The sequence below is a fragment of the Amia ocellicauda genome, chromosome 6 (genome assembly GCF_036373705.1).
Source record: "Amia ocellicauda isolate fAmiCal2 chromosome 6, fAmiCal2.hap1, whole genome shotgun sequence".
NCBI classification, from domain to species: Eukaryota; Metazoa; Chordata; class Actinopteri; order Amiiformes; family Amiidae; genus Amia; species Amia ocellicauda.
This window is the reverse complement of record NC_089855.1, coordinates 27,752,034-27,774,009: the sequence shown is the minus strand read 5'-3', so window position 1 is coordinate 27,774,009 and position 21,976 is coordinate 27,752,034. Positions and strand designations below refer to the sequence as shown.

The 21,976-nt window shown below is 40.4% G+C and overlaps 1 protein-coding gene across 1 annotated transcript; it reads right to left on the bottom strand.

The window, feature by feature from the left end:
- Positions 1–1,494: 1,494 nt before the first annotated feature.
- kpnb3 (karyopherin (importin) beta 3) lies at positions 1,495–18,502 on the bottom strand. The gene is made up of 26 exons (XM_066706736.1): positions 18,356–18,502; positions 15,103–15,183; positions 12,558–12,750; positions 12,326–12,428; positions 11,863–11,959; positions 11,048–11,152; positions 10,779–10,901; positions 10,195–10,315; positions 9,295–9,382; positions 8,415–8,521; positions 8,021–8,145; positions 7,758–7,847; positions 7,457–7,630; positions 6,997–7,215; positions 6,555–6,638; positions 6,109–6,241; positions 5,683–5,804; positions 5,229–5,325; positions 4,603–4,775; positions 4,273–4,384; positions 4,126–4,181; positions 3,663–3,785; positions 3,274–3,493; positions 2,831–3,059; positions 2,465–2,606; positions 1,495–2,272 (listed from the first exon to the last, which is right to left on the bottom strand). Exons 1-26 carry the CDS (start codon positions 18,431–18,433, stop codon positions 2,186–2,188), a joined length of 3,282 nt encoding a protein of 1,093 aa, XP_066562833.1. The 5' UTR covers positions 18,434–18,502; the 3' UTR covers positions 1,495–2,185.
- Between the last annotated feature and the right edge of the window lie 3,474 nt (positions 18,503–21,976).

Here is a 21,976-nt window from a genome sequence, read left to right as displayed (position 1 = left end):
CTTTTCCAATTCATCAGTGGGGTAAAGGTCAGTGGACCAGCACAGAAATGTTTAACCCGATCCAAGAAAGAAAAGCGTTGAGTTACAGTTCTTTCCATCTTATCGGCTCATGTTGAAAGAGGTGAGTGGTTTCCTCTGATGAGCAATTGAAATCAGAGGAAAGAACTAATTACGAAAGGCTGATCCATAGACTGTCAGATAACCAGGCTGTCTGCTCTTTGGTGGAATCTGTGTACCTCAGCCCCTTGATTTAGATAAGTTTTTCCTGAATTGGTCAATTGTGTTCTGCACATGATGCAAAATAACATTTTCCAGCCCTTTCCTCCACTTCAATGTTCCTTATCTGTCCACAACCATCATAGACTCCCATTCTTTGGGGTCAAAGGCTTACAATCCTGTGGACAATCCACAGTACAAGTGAATAAATCAGACTAACTTATTCTGAAACTAAGGTGATGCATTGTCAATATGCAAGTGAGATTAACAATACACGGCCTAGGGTCTACAATAAAACGACACTGTTGGATGTCAAGGAACTTAGTCTCCAATTGGGGCTCATCCTCCAAAAACCCCACAAAAAAACTTCTCGGGTGTACTCCCATCAACAAGATAAAGCATGACAAAAAAATCGAATCTTCTGGCCACAAAAGGACTTCCTTTTTCATGAGCTAGGCCAAAAAGTTAGCATGTAGAGCATGGACCCGATACAAAGTCCCCTCGATAGTTATCAAAGTTCTTCTGGCAGTCATTCTTGTCTTGGCGATATCATCACACTGAAGCATATTTTAAAATTTAAAATAGATCAGTGTAGTTTAGGAAGCTTCTGCTAATTGAGTCTTACTGCAGCTACTTTGACCAAGATAAATGTGTTTTTATTGCAGGTGTCATCAATCTTGATGGAGTAAAATCTGGGCAGGCTCCCATCTAAAGATTATATGTTTGGGCCACAATTTGATGCTTTTATCCATCCAGTAACTTACATAAAAACATAATTAAAACCACCCAATGCATCTATTTCACACTTGGACATCACCTTCTTGGATACAAATATCATGCATTAGTCAATCCTACAAAACGTTTCTTTGGTCATACTACTGGAGCATTCATAAGAAGTGGTATTTTGTCAGTATAAAAATAATTGGAGTTCAACTTGTCATATTTATATCAGAAAAGTGTTGAAATTCACATTTTATGATTAAATGTCATGTTAATTGGCTGCAAAATGCCAATTACCAATTTAGCTACAAAACCTGCAAAACCAAATCTGCATCAGACATTAATATTTCAAATTAATAAGCTAGAAAATGCAATAATTTGCATTCATGTCAATTACATTTTTTGTTTGGTACCCAACAGAAAAAATTCAGACACCGGCTGGGGGGAGGGGGAGTTGGACTCAGTGCCATTTCCTTGGACCTTCAAACATACATAACTATTTAGCAACCCTTGGCACCGACTTCTCTACCGTAAATAAACTCCAAAATACCAAAAAAATCTTGTTTGTTTTCCATCACTGTTTATTTCATGGAGGAGTGAATGAGGTACTGCCAGACATGCCAAAGACTTGCACATGATAAGAGCATTTTCCGAACGCTTGCATTCAGCTTTCCACACTATGGCATCATTCAGTGAGCACTAGATGCTGGGATAGGAAAAACAAACCGTGACATCACCATAAGAGGCTGTCACTCCCTTCTAGATCTTAACCAGCTCAGTGCGCCGTGACGTTGGGTAAAGGAAGCTGGATCTACCATAAATCAAACTCACGCACTCCTATTAGTACAGTTAACATTAGATGGATAGAAATGCTTATATCATTACAATGCACACCTACTTCTGAGTAACTGATCTGGAAAATTTTAATACCAGAAATGTATTATTCCTAACAATAAAATGGATTTCCAATTTGTTTTCCCTTTAGCCGAGATCAGGGTGACGTTCTGATAGAAAAATACTCTAAGTGTCAGTACTGTAGGATGGTTTCGGTCCAGGTGGTCCTCAGTTGATGGGAAATCTCCATTCATTCACAAATCGCAGGTCTGCGCCACAGAGATACCTGGGGTCGCGGTGTGGGGTCTGCGGGAGACATCCAGACATGCTACAGTTCGTTTTCTTCAGTTGCTCAAAAAGGGGTAGAATTATCAGGAGCTACATTTGAAAGTTAAATATATTTTTTTAAGGCTTTTCAAGCAGTGTTCAGCAGGTCTTGTATTGCCTTCTGCTGCGTTTCATTCAGTGTCGATACGCATTCTGTCCACAGCCCTCCAGAGACCTAAAAGGAAAATTAAAACCATATATAAACGCATGTATAGGAAGCTTCTCGAATTCTATATGTGTAAAGATTCTAAATATGTAATTGTATATGTAGGTTATTTTAAATTTGACAACTGTACAATGGCTATGGTGACTGGCAAATATTATCCCATGCATGTAATTCGTTTCCATATATAATTCAAAGGTTTACCTGAACTTGACGAATAACATTTGCCAACCGTTTGCTACATCCATCTTCATGCTTAACCGACTCACTGACGACACCGTCAGCGATGATTAAGAATATCTTGGGAAGATTCGAATTTTCAGGTCCAAGTACAATAGGGTTGTTACTGTTCAAGAGAGGGATAAAGGAAGGATTTATTACAAACCCACAGAATGAGCTCATGCAAAGACCCTAAGAAAATATTTGACAGTTTAAATTGACTTTTTGAAAGGTGCATAAGGAGGGGACTGACATTTGTTCCTTGGATGAATAAAAAAAACAACTAACTAGCATTAGTCATCTTTTGTATTGAAGTACAACAAACATTATTTAACTGGAAAAGGAACTGACCTTTCGAGGAGGTCACACAGGAAGTTGAAGGTGTGAACAGCCTCCTCCTTGTCTTCATTCAAAGGCAGCCAGGACAGCCAGTGAGGGAGGACCTCATTGACATTGACACACTCAGGCCGGTACTTCATCACCTTCCCCACCGCCGAGATGCAGTTCTCAGTGGCGTTGACGTTCTCTTTGGCCTTCGACTCCGCAGCCTGGATCACTCCCACCAGAAGAGGAATGGCCTCTGGCAGAGAAGACATCCAGCGCACCATTAGATTAACACAGGAGACAATCTACCTACCACTACATTTACAGACAGCTGAAATGGCAAACCTGTGGCATTCAAAAAAACAACAGGGGGAGTTTTTATCATTCACGATTGGTCTTTGTTGCCATATAACATAATCAGGGAGGGTTTTATGAGAAGTGTGAGAACTTTGTTTTAAGGTCTACATTACCTGTGCAAAAGGGCCTGTAGTTGTCTCCCCCGAACTGTGCCATGACCCCGATTCCATAGGCCGCCGCTTGCCTGACCTCGGGGCTGGTGTCGCACAGTGACTGCATCATGGGCCGCAGGAAGTACTCGGCATATTTAAAGGAAGAGGGGCTGCAGTGCTCAATGACATCATCAAAGATGCACAGCCCCCATTGCCGGTCTGGCCAGGGTCTGTGAGGGCACTGCGTAATGAAGCGAGGGAAATTAATACATATATAATACCCATTATACGAATACTGTGCGTGCATCTGAGTGGATGTTACTACAGAAACCAAAGCGCATTTCAGGTAACAAAGTAAAATGTGCACAGCATGGTACAAACAACACTTTAATTTGTCCAGATATACTTACAATAAGGTTGACTATAAGTTGTAACAGCTGCTCAAACCAGGGCAGCACCTTTTCCTTGTAGCTGCTGAAGACGGAGTGCAAAATGTCCGAGACTTTTGTCAATATGTAAACATCATTTTCATCCTAAAATAAATTTAAAGGTAAAAATTAAAAAAGCAAATCTTGCCAGTATCAGTTTAGTTATTTTTATTTCCAAGGCCAAATCCAACATCTTTACTATAACAAAGTAGGTAAGAAAGGCATCAGTATGTGACCTAATTACAAGATTCATTGATTCACAGGTTCCCTTGCATTCTTTACAGTGGAAAATGTGTCATGTTCTCTCAATTATTTGTAGCGTTTCTAGTCAGTACAGTTTCAACGTACATTAATATAAAACGACCCTGCAACATTTAATACCACCTACCCAAAAGTATCAATGTGAGAAACTGAGAAGGTAAAGCAGGTTAAATACTGAACTTACCTCATCCTGTAAGGATTCCTCCACCTGTTCATCATAATCTTCATCTTGCCTTTTAGCTAAAGATAAAAACATGAGTTAAAATCTATAATTAAAAACAGGTCAAAAGTGTGATTTACACCGAAACCTTCAAAAATAATTGTGCCTCACCTTGTCTTAACTCTTGGTTTTTAAAGTGCTCCTCCAGTTTACCCTTCAGGATGCCACCCAGCTCTTCAAAATGCTCATTGTTTAGGCAGCCATCTCCCATCAATTCAATACACTGAAACACAGAAGTCCTCGTCAACAACCCATATCCACAAAACAGTCCCGGCATTGCACTGTGCCCAGTATCAAATACGCGGACAGCTCATTGAAGAGTCGATGGAAAAAAAAAAAAAAAAGTATCTGTACTTAAAAAAAGCAATTGCAACTGTGCACAACTAAAACAACCGTCTTCCACTTGCGTTGACTAAATTAACTAAGGAGAACTTTAGTTACCTTTGCAAACGAATGCATTATTTCAGACAAAACATCCGAGTCCGGCTCCGTGCCAATAGCCTTGATCAGGGCGTCGCACATGAAGTGCCACATCTGCGTCAGGTACTCCGGTCCTCGCACCCGGGCACACTCCAACAGCAGGGGCATCGATTCTGCCGCCGCCACGCGCACACGTGTCCCGGTCAAGGAATCTACACGAACGCATACCAGCCACAGTCTTCCCTTCATAGGGTTTCACAAAATAAGGGCAGACACAAAATTGTCTGTAGTAATAAGCCAATAGCATTGACAATGGTCAACTCCAAACAGGGAGGCTATTAACAGGTGAAAATCTAAATTTAACAGGGTAGTATAATTTTAAAAGCCATCTTTTGATCCACTCAGTACCAGATCATATGCATTACCTGTAACTCTCACTGTTTGAGAATGCAGTATGTTGGCCTGCTTCAGAATAACCTACATGGATTCCTGTGGATAGTAATACATTAATTTACTGGAGGAGGCCCCACTTGAACTTGTTCTGAAAATATTGAAATACTCCCAACAGATTCCTTCATGCCTTTGGGGATAGCAGAGGAGCAACGAGCAGGATTATCATGCCTACTAAAGTTTTTTATAAAGGATATCATCATGGAAGTAGAATTTAAGCAGAGGAACCATGAGCTTCACAACTTGCTCGGTGTATTCCACAAAGCCTTCCTTCAGTTCTTTGGCATAGCATACCTAGAAAACAGCAATTCATGTACAATTTAGTAAACTTAATGTCATTTTAGTAGTGAGGATTGGTCGGAGAGGACATTTCTAGGACTGAAAGGTTTAATTCACAAACGAGGTCATGGGAACTCCTCAGGCATTACTTGAAGATAAAGGGCATGTTCTAAAAAATATACCAAGACTAAGGTCATAAGTAGCCTTTGAGCATATTAAAATGTAAAGATTTTAGAATAAATTTAGAATGAAGCAAAAGACACCCAACTAGAAACAGACACCACAATGACATCAAAATGCACTTTGTTGGTATTTGCAGGACAGTTAGCACCTACTTTGGTCCCCTTGTTGCGAGAAAGAGTATTGACTCACCAACATCTGGCAAGCCGTGGCTTTCTCCTCCAGTCCTGCCGTCTTGATCCCAAAGCTCTGCTGGTCTCCCAGGTTGACAAACTCCCAGCCATCATCTTCACACATGTTCTCCATATCCTGGGCTGGATGGAAAAATGGGGTTGAGAATTTACTTTGGGAAGACTAAACCAATAACACATGACACTCCCCCTGCTGCTGAAATAAGACAATACTCTCCACCACTACTTTCCTCATAAGAAAGCACATCTAAAATCTTGGGTAAAACAGAATGTAATGCGGAGAACTTAGAACAAGAGACTCCATTCAAATAACATTTTATAAACAAACCCCTAAAGAATCAAATTTGTGAAAATTCTGTGAAAATAAGTAGCCCAGTCATACTTTTAACAGCTGTGGATTTATTTATTTATTTGTCGCTATACTTACTGTCTAAAAGAGCCACTTCTGGTTTAATAGAGGCTGTCTTCATGAGCGGCCCCATTACAACAGGGAGGTACTGCTGGAATTCCTTGCCCAGGATCTTGCACATTCTTGCCCAGGCTGAGATCATGTAAGATATCTGATAAGAAACATTCCCAAAGTTAAAAGGGTTCATTGCATAATGTGTGATAAACAGCCTTCACAGTTTAATGAATAACAGCCCTCTGGAGATGTCCCCACCTTGTCAACATTTCACACACGGCTAATTAAAGGGGGCTTTCCTGCGGCCTTCACCAATTCACATGCATGCACCACATCGTACTACACAGATACTGCTTTCACAGCACAGAGCCCAGGAGGAATTCAAGATTTTGATGTGTGAATAGAAACGGGCATCAGACGAGGTCCGGGACTCCTCAGCAGGTCAAACGCGTCACGTCCTTCATCTTTACCTGGGGATCGTCGTCATCCAAGTCGTTGAAATCTGTCTGGGTCTTCAGGAGCAGCTGCATTACAGCAGAGGCGTCTGGCATGAACTGCACACAGATCACAGAGAAAAGCCATTGAGTGCGAGGCAGTGTTCAAAAAGCCACATTCACAGTCTCATCTTATCCAAAATTATAAATGAAAGTGTGAGTTGATCTGAATGAAGCCAAAACATTAATAAATAGGTCAACCAAGGTTACAAAGATGTAACTCTTACAAGAGTATGATTCTACTAGAAGAATAATACTTTTGCTGCACCATCATAACATCAGCATTTAAGATTCCAAGATAGGATTTTAGGTAGCTGGTTTGATGCCTGCATTTCAATGCCTATATTTTAAGAAACCGCTATACAAGGTATCTGAAGGTACTTTGGTTTTAAATAATTATAGAACTTGGTCTCCCTGCCTTGTCTTTCCCCACAGCGAGCCCGATGAGGCTGATGCACTCGATGGTCTTCCCGCGCAGGAGTCGGAGCTCCTTCTGCACAGCGTTCTCCACAATGTGCTTCAGGGAAGGCATGAAGAGGTCATAGTAGGGCACGAACTTCTCCTCCGCTGTGTCGGCCACCGACGCGATGGAAGTCACCACTTGTTCCAGCACCAGCTTGGTGCCTTTCTGGATCAGCTGAGAAAGAAGCAGAGCATATGCGGTAAGCTCACAAACTTAACTCGTTTAATTAAGCTCAGGCTGGCAAAGGCACTAGCTGGAAAATATTGAAGTGAGTGACCTGTTCCCAGCACTCCAAGTTAACGGCTGTAATGCAATTAGAATTATAATATGAAAGAAACATCTAAGTCAGAGGAATTTGAATCCAGTCTAAATGTTCATGGGAATCGGGAAGCTGGTCTTTACATAGACCATGTACCTCTTGGAGTTTGGCTGCCATGATTACATGCAGGTGCTGGACCAGGTTTTCCAGGTAGGGGATGAGCAGGGACTTGGGGCAGTCCTCTGTGAAATTGATGAGGGCAGCTGCAGCATGGGCCTGGACACGGGGATTGCTCTGGTCCTCCATGGTCTGCAGCAGGGCAGAGATCACCTGGAGAGTGAAGAAAAAAAACAAAAACAAAAAACGTGCCGTAGTCAGCATTCCAGCAGATATGCTAGACAAAGCAATCATCAACTTTCTTTTGCCATCCGTCTGGACACACACACACAAACAGTACCTTGTCATGGAATTTTTTCTGGAAGGTGGGAGCAAAGTCTGTGGCCATCTGTCCAATGGCATTGCAAGCTGCGTACCGCACTCTAGGGTGCTGAAAGAAAGCCAGACCATTACTAAACACAGCAATATTTATTTGATCTCTGCATATGTTAGCGGGGCCCAGCAGGCCTGCTAAAACTATCAATGAATCTCCATTGTCTGGATTACACTGGGTTATAAATCCAAAAATGTATGTATTTAGATTTCTAAAGCAGAGACACTTACAGGATCTTGGCAGAAGAGCAGGACGAAGCTGACAATTTCATTGAGGATCGCCTCCATCTGCTGGTGGCAGCCTTCCCCAATAGCCGAAAGGGCCATCAGTCCAGCGTGGCGATACTTCCAATCAGCTAAGAGGAAGGAAGGAGAAATGCAGCATGAATAAGAACAAGCCTGCTTTTATAGTTCTGTAAGGAGGAGGAGAAATGACAGTATGAAGCAAGTTTAGATTCCTCCATGTAAACTCTGAGGTAACATATGGTTCTAGTCAGAATTTCACCAACATTTACAGACAGCTTTCACTAATCTTAGTGGGTGGGGAAAAAAAAAACGATTGAATTTTTAATGTACAAAAACTTGTCATTCAAACGTTTATGTAGACTCTCAGTCATGCACTCACGATTCTGCAGCATCTGCATGATGTGTTGTTTGATCATTGGAAGGACAATCTTGCCCCCCAAACCACAGGCTATCCTGTCCAGAGCACTCTCCCCCGCCACTGCATTGCTGTGAAGAAAAGGACCATTTAAAGAATTTAAAAAGCAGAACACTTAATAACAAAACGTACAATGAAGCCCTACTTTTAGAAATCCTTAAACAAATGGTCTTAAAGTCCACTGCACACTGGATGGATACTTTTCCAGTTCTTCAAGGTACAATACAAGTAGTACCAGTAGAAGACTTTATAAACAATAATAACCCAAACATGTGTTTTTGTTTTTAAAAATGGATGACAACCTGGGAAATTATCAAATGCAGTTTGTAAATGTCCATGCACACACCTGTCACACTTTGCTATATATAGCTGTAGAAAGAAACACTGCAGTGCAGCAATATAGTTCCTAATTCTTGCACTGCAGTCTTTTCCTTTTTTCTTTCACCATTTCCTCTCTCCAGTGAGACCCTGGGATTCTTTGAATTCGGACCGGTTTTAATCTGACATTCAAGAAATTGTAGTTTCATCATTGCAGTTTAGTAGAACGTATTTGTATTGAACATCAAGTAACAGAAAGAGAATGTTAAAGATTTGCGATCACTAAAATGTTGTCTGTGAAGAAAAATGTACATCTGTGATTTAGATTGAGAATTTAGAGAATAGGCTGTTTCTTATAACTTAGTGAGGGGGAGAAATGCCAATATGAAATTAATGCATATTTATAAGACTAAAAAGCTTTAAAGCTCTATTTGTGCAGGTATACATTTAATTTTGTTTAAAAGGAAGTTCATAACCACTGATTTACAGACCAGCTGCTGATAAAAAAAACGTGCACGAGACCTACCTGTCAAAGTCATCATCCTCCAGTTCGTCCGCCATAGCCCACTCTGCGTCCTCCTCCAGATCCACCATCATCGCCAGCATCTGGGGAACTGAGCATGCACAGCCCTGAGTGATTCCTTCAGGACTATTCTAATTGTTCCCAGCAATGGGCAACTTCATAAATGTACTTTTTTTTTTACATATTGTTTTTCAGTGTAGTGCTGATGAAAAGACTAAAAACTAAAATAAAAACTAGAATATTTGCTCCATCAAACCAGAGTATCTATATTTGAAAGAACCCCATGTAAGAGGTGAAAGGTTGGTTTGTCTGGAATGTTTCATCTCCATAATGAAGTCCATATGACTGTGCACATTCCCCTCCTAACCTTTCGCCCCACAGCAACTTTTATCACAAACACACAGATAAGCATTAATACTTTACCATGGGAACAAATACTGTGTGTGTATGTTACATATATTATATAAAAGTATGGATATAATTATAATCCAAAGGGAAAACATTTCAATAATTTTGAAGAGGCTATGTTGCTACACTAAAACAGATCCTTTAATACTTTAAGCCAAGCTCAGTTCAACTAGCTATAAAAAGCCTTATGTAGCTTTACTTGCACATCTCTGAAAAAACATTCAGAGCACAGTAACCCAAGTATGACTCCAATGCAAGTCACAGTAAGCTTATTAAAACTGGCAGTTTACAAAACAACCAGACTGGAGGAATACCTTGTTGGATTTGCGAGATTATTCACTTACCCTGAATAACACCAACAAATGTTTCTATATCCAGATCTTTAAAGTCACATTCATCTTGAAATCATAGGACAGATGTTGCCCAATACACAGTGATTTCCACTGATAAGCCACGAGTACCAACATTAACATTCTTCTGAAAAATCTCACTTACTGCTCTGTGACACAATGTTGGTGTGTTTCCTCAGCATGGCTGAACCGGTCTCGGACAGCGTGACGATGACTTCCAGGGCTAGTTGCCGCTGCATGTTAGTCAGGTTGGTGTCTGCACAAAGCTGAAGAGAGATCATGAAGATGGGTGTCAGAGAAGAAAATGCACTGAGGACACTGTTTAATACACTGCACACCCGTCGTCACCTTAGAGAATACTGCTACCTAATCTTGAACCTTCTCGTTTGTCAGATGACTTACTCACTACAGTGGCCATAGCTAGCGTAAAAGGAGCATCACAACTGCATTGACGGTTTTTGAAACTTCTCTCAGACCATCAGAGGGAAATGGTCTAGTTTAATTATAAGCCACTGTGGCTTTAAATATATTGCACAATTGATTTTACCTAAAGGGACATCCTTAATACAGATAACACAACAAAAATAATATTAAAAAGCCTAATAGTGTTAAGGATTGGCATGATCTAAAATGTTTGCATTATATTACTTGCAATACTAATATATTAAGTGCGTCTTCTATGCTTCATGTCCACATTTCCAGAGCAGGTCAGACCCCAAAAAAGCTCACCTTGAGACTCAGCTGCAATGTAGGCTCCAAGTGAGGCCGCAAATACTTGGGTGCCGTGTCTGCGATCTCCACCAGCGACTTCAGCACAGAGTCATCAGCTTCATAGCAGGATTCGTTCACAGCCTTTTACATCAAAACAAAAGTAAACTTAACACCCGAGCAGAGCTGGAAGCGATTCAAGAAATGTAAAAAGCAGAGGATTTCATTTGTCTATCAAACTCAAATTTCACAGAGTTCAAAGTACAGCAATGCAGATGCACTACACTCACCTGCAGGATCCCAGGAAGTAGGTCAGAAAAGTGCTTTAACAGGGCGGTGTTGTTCTCGTTGGACAGCACGAAGGAGGCCGCTGCCCTGGCAGCCAAGGTACGGATCTAACCACAAACAAAACAGCATGCGAGAAGTCAAGCAACAGCAGACTACCATAGCAGCTGCTTCAAAGAACAGGGTTTTTAGCTTCGAGCCTACTGTTACCAAGAAGTAGTTGTGTTTTTTTATACGCATTTAATTAATCAAGAACTGCTGACCAAGAAATATCAGAAACATGGATCGGGAGAACAAATATTTCCTTCTTGTGTTGTTATTGAAATGAGGTCAGAGACAGCTAGAAAATCTACTTCAGAAAAAAACATTGATTTCCTTCCAAACGCTGATTATTTTTTGTTAAATCAATTACTTTTCAATAAACAGAAGGAAAAACAATGTTACGGAGATTAATGAGTGTCTTCAGTCTGAACTCAGGAATGAGGCAGCTGGATTATAGAAGATGAAGCTGAAGTTATTGTTTTCTGTGGATTCGATTATACTTAGCTGAAATCAATCTAATGGTGCAATTTCCAATTCTCTCAATGCATTGGAAAAAAACTCTAAAGCAGAATGCCATGGATTTCTCAGCAGAATGACCAGCTAGGTATGTACAAACTGACTCCCTTTACAGTATCCTGCATTGAGATATGCAGATTTTTGCACAAAAGATCTTTGAAAGCCAAGAAAGCTTAAAAATCCAATTGCTGTTTTTTTTTTTTTTTTTTTTTTTTTCCCACTGTTGTAGTTATCAGCCAATCAGATTGCTTGGGAGCCTCACCGAAGGGTTCTCCTGGTCTTGCATGCACTGAACCAGCATACGCTTGATCACTTCCAGGTAGTGCTGCTGCTGATTACCAAATATCCCAGGGAAATTCCTAAAAGGAGAGCAAACCCCCATCAGGCCTTCATGAAAACAGCAGCAAAAAGAGGCAAGAAAACAATGCATGCTCAACAGCTATTGGTTATGTAACATATACTGCTTTATCTTTAAAAGCTTTGTACTTTTCCCCCACTCTAAAAGCAAAACCAATACATTAACTAATGTATATTTGCTTACTATGGCTAGACAGGTTTAAATGCCAGGCAACTCAAAATATTTTGAGCACAAACACTGTAAAATGGAGACGGGAGGTTCAATTCATCCAAGTCATTAATGCTGGTCTCCTGTAGAGTTGGAAGAACTATAAAAGCCACAGCACTCAGTAAAGAACCATCAAGTGTTAATGAGAGTAAAAACTCACCAGAAAATATGCAGCGCAGACTCACGCAATCCAACATTTTGAGAATTGACCGAATCGAAGAGAAACTTCAAAACTTCAGGCCATTGGTTGTTTCCATCATCATCTATGGAGTGAAAGAAAAGGAAAATTAATGACCTCGATAAACAGCTTGCAAACAAGAGACGGTCTCCAGTAGTACAACACACATTTGCCAGGGTACACTACATTTCTACACAGCACGCTTCTTACGTACCAATCAGATTTCGGGATAGTTCCGCGGCGATGTCGCAGACCTTCTTGCGGATGTTGGGTGCAGCTTCCATCTGGATGCCCATTAGGAGCTCGGTCTTGATGGCGGTCTGCATGTCCGCTGGTAGGGATGGGTAAACCTCGTCGAAGGAAGATGACAGCAGCCGCCGCAGTAGCACGGCCGCCATTTGCCTGACCTAATGGACAACGCAGAAGTCAAGGCATGGAATAAGAAACCAATAAGAAACTCTAGCAGAACTTGCATCATGTCTGATCATTATGCATTATTAAGCTGTATTTCTCAACAGGGGCTGCATCAAGACCTAATCATTGTTGCAACACAATGTGAATGACAAAGAGGGCTCATGACTCCCTAAGACGATACTCAACTATCCGTTCAGTTTTATACTCCAGATTTACCAACAGATGTTGCCTAGCTCTGTGCTGGATTTGTTTAAGTTGATATAATGTTATCTGCTTCAGCCTCTGTACATTTTAGCCAAGTTGCAAAACCACTATGTCTCCAGATAGTTTATGCTGCTCTCATTTCTGTGGGCTAAAAATATCAGTGAGACCAATGGCTCACTGCAGGTGAAAGCAAGGACTAAGCAGAACACAAAAGACTATGAATTGCATGCGTCACGATGGCATGGGGACAATGCTTGAAAAGGACATTTGGCAAAGTAAACATTCCTGTCTCCAGAAACATCAATTTTAAACAACAGACACTACTCTTTACACTGGAGAGAGTGAACAATGCACTTCACTGAACAGAATTTAAATCCATAGCCCAGTTCTCATGTGGACACAGAATTAAATGAAACGCAATATGTACAGGTGCACTCCACTTCTAATGTGCCCAAGGGATAATGGGAAACATTATGTACTCTGTAACCTTTATAATAATGTAATAATGTAGACAATTACTTAAAATAATAAAACATCATGAGTTTCTTGTAGTTTATATGCAGGGATTTCCACTAAATGCATATTAGGAACTAGGAGTTTAACACCAAAAACAGAGTAAAGGTTTACAGGTATAAATATTATAATATAGGCTTCATAACAATTGTATTATTTTATAATCTGTAAACTGCATTTGAAAGCATAAACATTGCATAAACATTCATTTGCCATTTTAGCGCCTGCCTTGTTAAAACTGCCTGATAATGTTGTCTATGTTCTTCATGATTGTGTTTACTGTTGTTTTCGGTAAGCTCCCTTCTTTTGATGCTTTAATTTGAGTGGTGTAACACCATTTGAAATAGTTTATTTTTTTCCACAAAAAAGAGGACTTTTGTACTACAGTAGCCTAATGAGCATCTTTGATGTTATTTTCTGGAAGGAGGGCTAAATGGATTGGTTATTATTTGACAGTGCAGCAATAGTTATTCTAGCACTGTTGGGGATGAATTAAGGAAACTGTCATCTGACAAGAGGAAAAAAATCCTTTTCAGGTTTTACTTTTGTTATTGTTAATCTACCACAGGAATAGAGCAACTTGCCCTTTGTTGCATAAACTGACAATACATATACAGAAATAATTCCCTAATGTTTGTCTCATCTACACAACATTTACATCCACTACTTAATGGAATGTCAAACCATATCCTTATGAAACACAGACTGAAGAAAGTAGTCTCTAGTTTGTGAAAGCCTCAATATTGTTATGTTTTTTTAAAGCTGGTCTGACAAAAAGCAACTTTGGTGCCTTTGTAACCATTTTGTAACGCACAAAAATGGATTTCATGTACTGAACCCACGAGGGAGGGGCACAGATGGACTGTGCTTAAAAGCCATGCCTAACTAAGCCTGACACTAGAAAAGAAGCTCTCAAAAACCGATCTCCACTTCCCTCTCCTGTGAATAGAGCACAGCTCAAGGAGGATGAATCGTTTCTGGCAAGACAAAAGAGCTGGCCTTCGCCGCCCCTCCAGTAACTCCGCAATGAGTTTAATCAGGCCAAGACCCCCCTTCCACTACCCCCACCCCCCACAATGCCAAGGAAGCTCAACCACCGGATAACAAAGCCCTCAACCACCAAGACCTCTAGTAGATTTGGGAATGTCAGTGTGAGGGGACCCTACAAAGAGCACGTAAAACGCTGATTCTTTTAATGTGTTCAATGAGGTGCCAAACAGCAAATGCTTACAGATGGATATAGATGCCAAGCCAGATTTCATTAAGCAAACTTGACATATTTGTTGCAATATTAATGTGCACTTTTTTTTTTTTTCCTTGATTCCAATCACCTATTGAAGATTTGTTCGAATAAATACTCTAATAAAAACAGTTCTGTGCAATTTGAGTGCTGAGGGAGGAAGAAAAAGCAAAACTGTTGAACGGTCTTGAAAGGTTTCTCTCGGGTCCACACACGACAGAACGTATAACTGCAAAGAACCGTTTTGTCAAAAATGGCAGAAAAGGGCAGAAACTTTTGTGCAATACCCCATGGGCCCGAAACCCTGACACAAACACATTCGTTTCCTGCTCAGGCACATTTACTGCAATGTTTTTAAAAGTCATTTCAGATTTGTGGAACCACGTACCTCCTCTGCAGCAGATGCATCCCTGATGGCCTGGAGAAGGAAGGTAATCTTCGTCTGACCCACAATGTTTTCATAGGTTTCCTGAAGCAGAAGACAAATGCAGGGAGCAAAGTCAAAGAGCTGGCTTAAACCGCAATTGATGTAAAATGCATGAAACGGTTTAGTTTGCTGACAAACGTTTTCCGATCAGTAAAGCCCTGTCCTGCTCGGATGACATGACTGACCGGCAGAATGCTTATCAGACTCTCTGGGCTTAGGCAAAGGGAAAGAAAAAAAAGTTTGTTTAGGACATGAATGCTGCCAGGAATCTCAGCTTCTGAAAAATGTAATTGAAAAGCATGGGGAACAATATGACAGTAAGAATGCATCTTTAGATACAGATCTGATACAAAATAACCTTGGAAGACCTGGTTACTGACCACGAACGAGAGGGCACATTTCACTGTAATCGAAAAATTCAACCCCAGATTGAGAATTCAGAATCTGCATTGCATAACTTAAGTTCTAATGCATCGGCCTACCTCAAACTGTAAAGCTTATATTGGGGGAAAATCCCATTTCAATACCACACATTTTTTCTTCAGTAATCACGGTGTGTCCACGTCTCACAGTGGTCAAGAGACACCCACACAGTTCTTAACCCCTTCGGTCACTTCCACCGGGCATAAATGCTAACCGTGTCCAAAGGGGTTAACCGTAATACACGTCAGATGTTCACATTCTAGCCAGCGTCACATTGTTCCTCGAATTTCTATTTCTGCTGCCAAGAACACCGTTTGCAATGATCAAAATATGAGCTCTGCTTTTATTCACAAGTACCAGGCTCCCTGCAGGCACGCACACATGGCTGTGACTCAGACAGAAGGGCCTATGAAGTCAGGCTTCACTGGAGTAAAGGGAGAGAGGGAAAAAAAAAAAGTTGCTTTCTGCCCAAGAGCACATTGCTTCGCTGTAGTTCTAAACCCGAGCAGCACGTCTTATTTTGGAATGTAGTCTGTCTCCTACATAATTAATATGTAGAGGTTAAGACCGAGAGCCTAAAATAACCATATTAGAGCAGCTCTTCCTTCAACCAATCTCTGCTTTCGATGTGTAGTGCATTTTTCCTCAAGTAAATGCATTCCTCTTTCATTTTCTAGAGTAAGTACGAATCATCTGGTCTTGTAAGGAGGAGGACAATTAACATTCCCCTAAAAGCATAAAAAGTAAACCAAAATGAGGGCAGAAGACTATGAATATATAGGTCTAATTTGAATATAAGGAAATAATATGCAGATTCTCAATCTAGCTTGTATTCGGTGAATTCTTCTCTGAACCCAGTCTACCACACTAACAGAGCAGCAAGGATGTGGTGAAAGTATTTATGTAGAAAACTGATAAAAGGCTAGACAGAAAATCACTTGTTAGAGGAAACACTAGCAGGGACAAAAATGAAAGGGAATGTTTTATGAAACCTCAAAGCAGGCTGCCCAATTATATAAACAGAAAAGCAAGGCAACACACAGGGGTTTTAAAGCATACTAGAGTTTTGTTTTAATGAAACCAACAACTGCATTAAATTGTCACCATGGACAGGCATTTCTTGAGAAATTTAAAAAAATTCACTTTCACAAATTTGGATATCACAATGACACTCCTTGGCCTGTTTCTCGATGCCTTAATTCCTCAGAGCATCAAGAGCCAGCAGGAAAGGACCTCAAGTGAGAAAACCTGTAGCAACAATACCAAAAACATAAAACAAGCTGAACAAGTTCCAATATACCTGCTTTTATTAAGTATTTTCACTTCCTCCACCTCAAAAATATACTTTAAAGTATTAGATTAGTGAAAGGAGATTTCCATGTTACAACACTAACAAAATGGGGTCAGGAACAGTTTGCCCAATGCTGTATAGTTTTTGCTAAGTGTGGGGAAACCATCACACTAGGAGACAATGAGAATTTGTCTTCCATTCCCATTTCTAAAGCCCCCAGTTGAATCTCCATGGAGTAAAGTTCCTGACTGGGTGTAATACTCATCCCCTGTCTGGCTAAAGGATTTCACCAGGCATTAGCACATCAGTCTTTCATTGTCTTCATGAAGAATTTGCTGACCACCGAAGGGACGGATGCGATGAAAAGATTCAACGCTTGCATCCAATCAGAGGTCCTCTCCAGGTTGGGGCAGCCCGGGCAATTGACATTAATTCAGTATGGGTTCCCCGCTGGGCTTTGGTACAGATACACTTACGCACACAGGGGACAAAAGATTTAACTCCGATTAATCCCAACAAAGACTTATGTCTAGTGATCAGTGTGAAAGTTGCACCCCTTCTTTAGAAACCCGCCTCAAAGATCCATTTCTGGTCCACTGAATTGAGATTTGAATATTAGGATTCATCTCATGCTAGGGAAGATGCTCTGGGGTTGGTCCACTTTGCACCATCAGCCCTAATTTAAAGACGCCCAGATACATTTGTATTAAAACGCAAAACAGTCATTCAGATCTCCTCACTCCTCTTTCAGGCCATGGGTCAAAAGATGTCCTGGTTACAGATGAGCAATATACATAGTTAACTGCTTTTTAATTACTTTAAATATATATAGGTTTTAACATATATAAATAACCTATGAACACGTGGGACTAACTCTGGGTAACTTGTTGCACTGATGCATGCATAACAAGATGCCCAAGCCCTCAATAGGAAGTAATGTAGGCAGGTGGACATCCTCCCCACGTCAATATGTAAGAAACGCCCACTTATGCACGTTTTTGGATACATAATTTCGCACCACGTATTTAAAAAACAACTTGACATTAAACAGAAACGACTTAATCCACATAGGACAGTACGCCAGCGAGGTTGTAACTATACTTAATTCAGAAAGCAAAGTTAGACCCTCCCCCGCCCCGGATTCAGCCGTTATCTGTCCAACTTTTCTTTGACTTTACAGCTGTGATTGGGATCCATATTGATCGCGCTACACCCAACCAAAGACAAAACACACACAGATCAGTCTCCCGTCCACTAAAGACGCACTTTAAGTAACCTGTGAAGAGTGATCGTAAGCTTTTGCGGGATACAAGCGACCCGCACACAGGCTGCTCCGCCCGGGCTGGTCGCGCCGGACCCGCCGCAGTGGACCCGCTCTGCCTCTCGCACACGTGGGGTGGGCCGCCGCCGCCGCCTGTCTCGCACCCGTCCTTACGCAGCTCGCCTACTTCTTTCCCGCACTCGGCCCAGCGACAACGTCTTTGACAAACGATTGCGTACCTCAGACTGCTTCCTGACATTGTTGTCAGGGCTCATCAGGTTGCCCAATAAGAGGTAGAACTGCTGCTGCTCCGCCATTGCAGTGAGATCCAAAAAAGAGACCGAAAGCTGGAGGAAGAGGGAAGGAAAGCCGGCGGGCGCAGCGACCTCTCACACCGGACACGCCGCCCGGGCCCCGCTGATTGGACCCCACTCGGGAACCGCCGTGTTCTGATTGGACAGTGTCGCAGGGCAAAGGCAGCGGATTGGTGGCCTTCCGCCGAGGAGAAACGGGTTGTCTATTGGACAACGTTGGCAGACAGTCGCTGTGTGATTGGATGACGCCATGGGACTCGCCCGACGTGATTGGCTGCAGGATTGTTGCAGCCCCGCGTAAAATGGTGTGGGGAAGCGGGCGAGACGATGATGTCATGTCAAAATATTGCGAGTGAAAGCGCGGGAGATTAACACACTTTAGCGAAATCCGCGAGTGAATGGCAGCTCGTTTAAACCGTGGACTAATGCGCTTACACACAGCTCGAATTGTTTTAAAGTATTAACACTGTAAGCGACCAATGTATAGTTTTAATTCAGTCTATCCTTTATTGCGAGGTACATATATTCATATAAAGTACTCTGCACGTATCTATTTTGAATTTGAGACGTAATAAGCTCTATAGCTCTATGTGACATTTCAAATCTAATGAAATAGCAATTAAGACTAAGATAAAGGTAACATATTTGGGAATTCAATAATTCACCTGGGGGCAAGTTTCTGTGTCTCTGTTATGAAATAAGAAATATATTACTATTATTATGTTATTTATAGATTTTCCAGTTGCTTCAAGAGTGCTTTTTTTTTATCATGCATTACTTCGATCTGTAGATTTACTACAAGATGCAGTTTGCATTAGGACATGCGAGATCATAAGTAGGTATTATTATATGAAATATGTATGCTATCCTTGATCAAGGTTATAGCACATAGAGATTACCTGGCTTAATCCAGCTGACATCCTATTCAGGCCCTGGGCTTTGATTTGGTGATACATTTATATCACATATTCACAAGGTAACTGGAATGTATTTTTCACTGCAGTGAGTGATGAGAATATGTGTCCAGTTCTAGGTAGCTGTGATCTGAGGATAAAGTCAAACAACCTCCAGGAATTCATCTGTAACTTGGGTTGGCAACTCTAAAACACTCTGTATGAATCAATGTGCTCATCAGATTTACAGTTTACAGTTAACAGTTCTGTGTGCAAAAGTCTCATTTATAAACACACATTTGTTCAGAAGTTAAACTTCTAAATTAAGAAATCCTGGCTGAAGGCAATACAAAACACATGCACAATGATCACAACAAGATAATGTTCCATTGATATAAACCATGCTTGAGCACAAAACTTATAGACACCTTTTCTCAATGTAAAAGTCAAGCAGATTCAAACTGCCATGTTTCATGTTAGTTTAAAACAGTTGAAAACAGTATACACTTTTCCATGTATTATAATTGTTCACATTTATCTTCCATTCAGGTGGAAGAGAACACATCTTAATTCTGATGCATACAATGAATTAGCCAGTTGAAGGTATTCCTGATTTTATTGTAAGCTGATAGATTTAAAAAAAATCCCAAAACATATTACAGTATAATGCAAAAAAAACAACAACACATATTACAGAGTAATGTAATTGAAATCCAAAACCCAACATCTGGATAATATACATACAGAAACAAACCTGATCAATATCAAGTCCAAATGTGACAGTCTTGGAAGAAGATAATAGAATTCACACAAGTACACTGGATCCTAGTCCCTTGATACAATTTACGTACTCATACCTAGTGGGATTTGATGTAATTTTACATGGGTTCTACTAGCCAGGAACAAAGGCTTGCTTTCAGGATGTGGATTTAGTTTCCACTGTTAACACTTACAATGAATAAATATAATTGAATACTTTGCTGAATGTCAATAATAGTCTGTCCATGGCTGAGAAACATAATCTCAAGTGTATTAGAATCTCATAAGGATCCAATTTAATTTAATACAACTGTACATGATAGTTCACTGTAATACTATTCTGCTCATTTAAGTCCTCCAGAGAGAGGGTGTTCCCAAGTCAATGTTGATGCCCCAAAGGGTGTGGTGCCTACATAACCCTGGATTGTACAGCAGAAAAAAGCATATGTGTGTGTGCATTATTAATGGTTTCGGTCGTAAAGAAATAATAATGTAATGACTCTTTATGGGAATATTAACATATGTATTAAGTGTAATTTTATTAACGTATTGTTTTATAAAGTTTGTCAATGGCACCAATTCTAAGTTTATGGAGAAGTCATTCACCCTAGCATGTGTTAGTAAAGATGTTTTAGTAAATTAACTTAGACACAGAGGTGCCAATACTTATATTTGAAATTATGTAAGTCTAAATAAGTGTAACACTTGCTGAAATGATGGTGATTCATATTATTTTAAGTGAATTATCTGATTATTCATTTTACATAGACAATGTTTTCAGGGGATGTGGATAAAAAGAAGAATAAGAATCTTCATGATCTATCGTACATTGATCAATTACACAAGAGCTGTTTTGTGCTCATTAAGCTAATCATAACTTATCTCGTAAGATTTCACTAATCATCGAATAGCTTCCTTTTGACTCCCGTAGCAGTGCAAAAACATCCATCTTCCAGCTGGGATTTCTCCGGAGTGTCAGACTCATGAGGTCCATGTTTTGTTGTGGGTTCAGGGGTCAGATGGTCTCCTGGAATATTGTGTTGACCTTGGGTAGGTGGTTGGTGTGGAGTGGCCTCTTGTGCTTCTTGACCTACTGCAAGAAACAGAGGGAAATTTCACATACATACAGAAAAGCCCAATACAAGATTACTATATTTCTGTATTATCCCAAAATCAGCCAGAATTGAAAACCAATCCCAGTCCCAGCAAAAGGCCCAAATACAGTCAGGCATTTCTTCTTACTTAAACACATGACACACTTTTAGCTAGATGATCTTAGAACAGACCCGCTTTATAAGGAAGTCTCTTTCTTTCTTTTTATTTTCTTTAACGATTCTCCATGTGTCATTATGGTGGCTTAAAATAAACCTGTGCTTTGACCTACTTCAGAACAAACAGCACTCTGTTGATGAGGTAACAGTGATTGAGAACTACCTAAGGTCATATATTAAATACAATTGATGGAATGTCCAAAAAAAGTGAATAGAGACTCTACCAAACCTTTTATGGTTTCAAACGCTACTCTCATGGCATCCAAAGTCCAAAGATGTAAAAAGATGACATACAGGGTGATTATTTATTGATCAAAACCTTTTCAGATGCTTATATTTTCTAACCCTGCCAACTCAATACAATTCTTTAGAAGATTTAAGGTACTGGACAAACGCTAATCCAGGCACAACTGATGATTTGAGAGATGCAGCAGAGCAAGAGGTGTATTCAATCTCCACAGGAACTTTGCAAGCTGTGCTGTGGAATGATTCACATTGGGGATTGTGTTTCCCATATGTACTGCTGTTGCTAGTTAATAAATAATGAGGTGTGAACTGATTTCATTTTTTGAAGAACTGAAACGGTATGATTATTCATAAATCAACCAGTGTGTTGTTTCAGT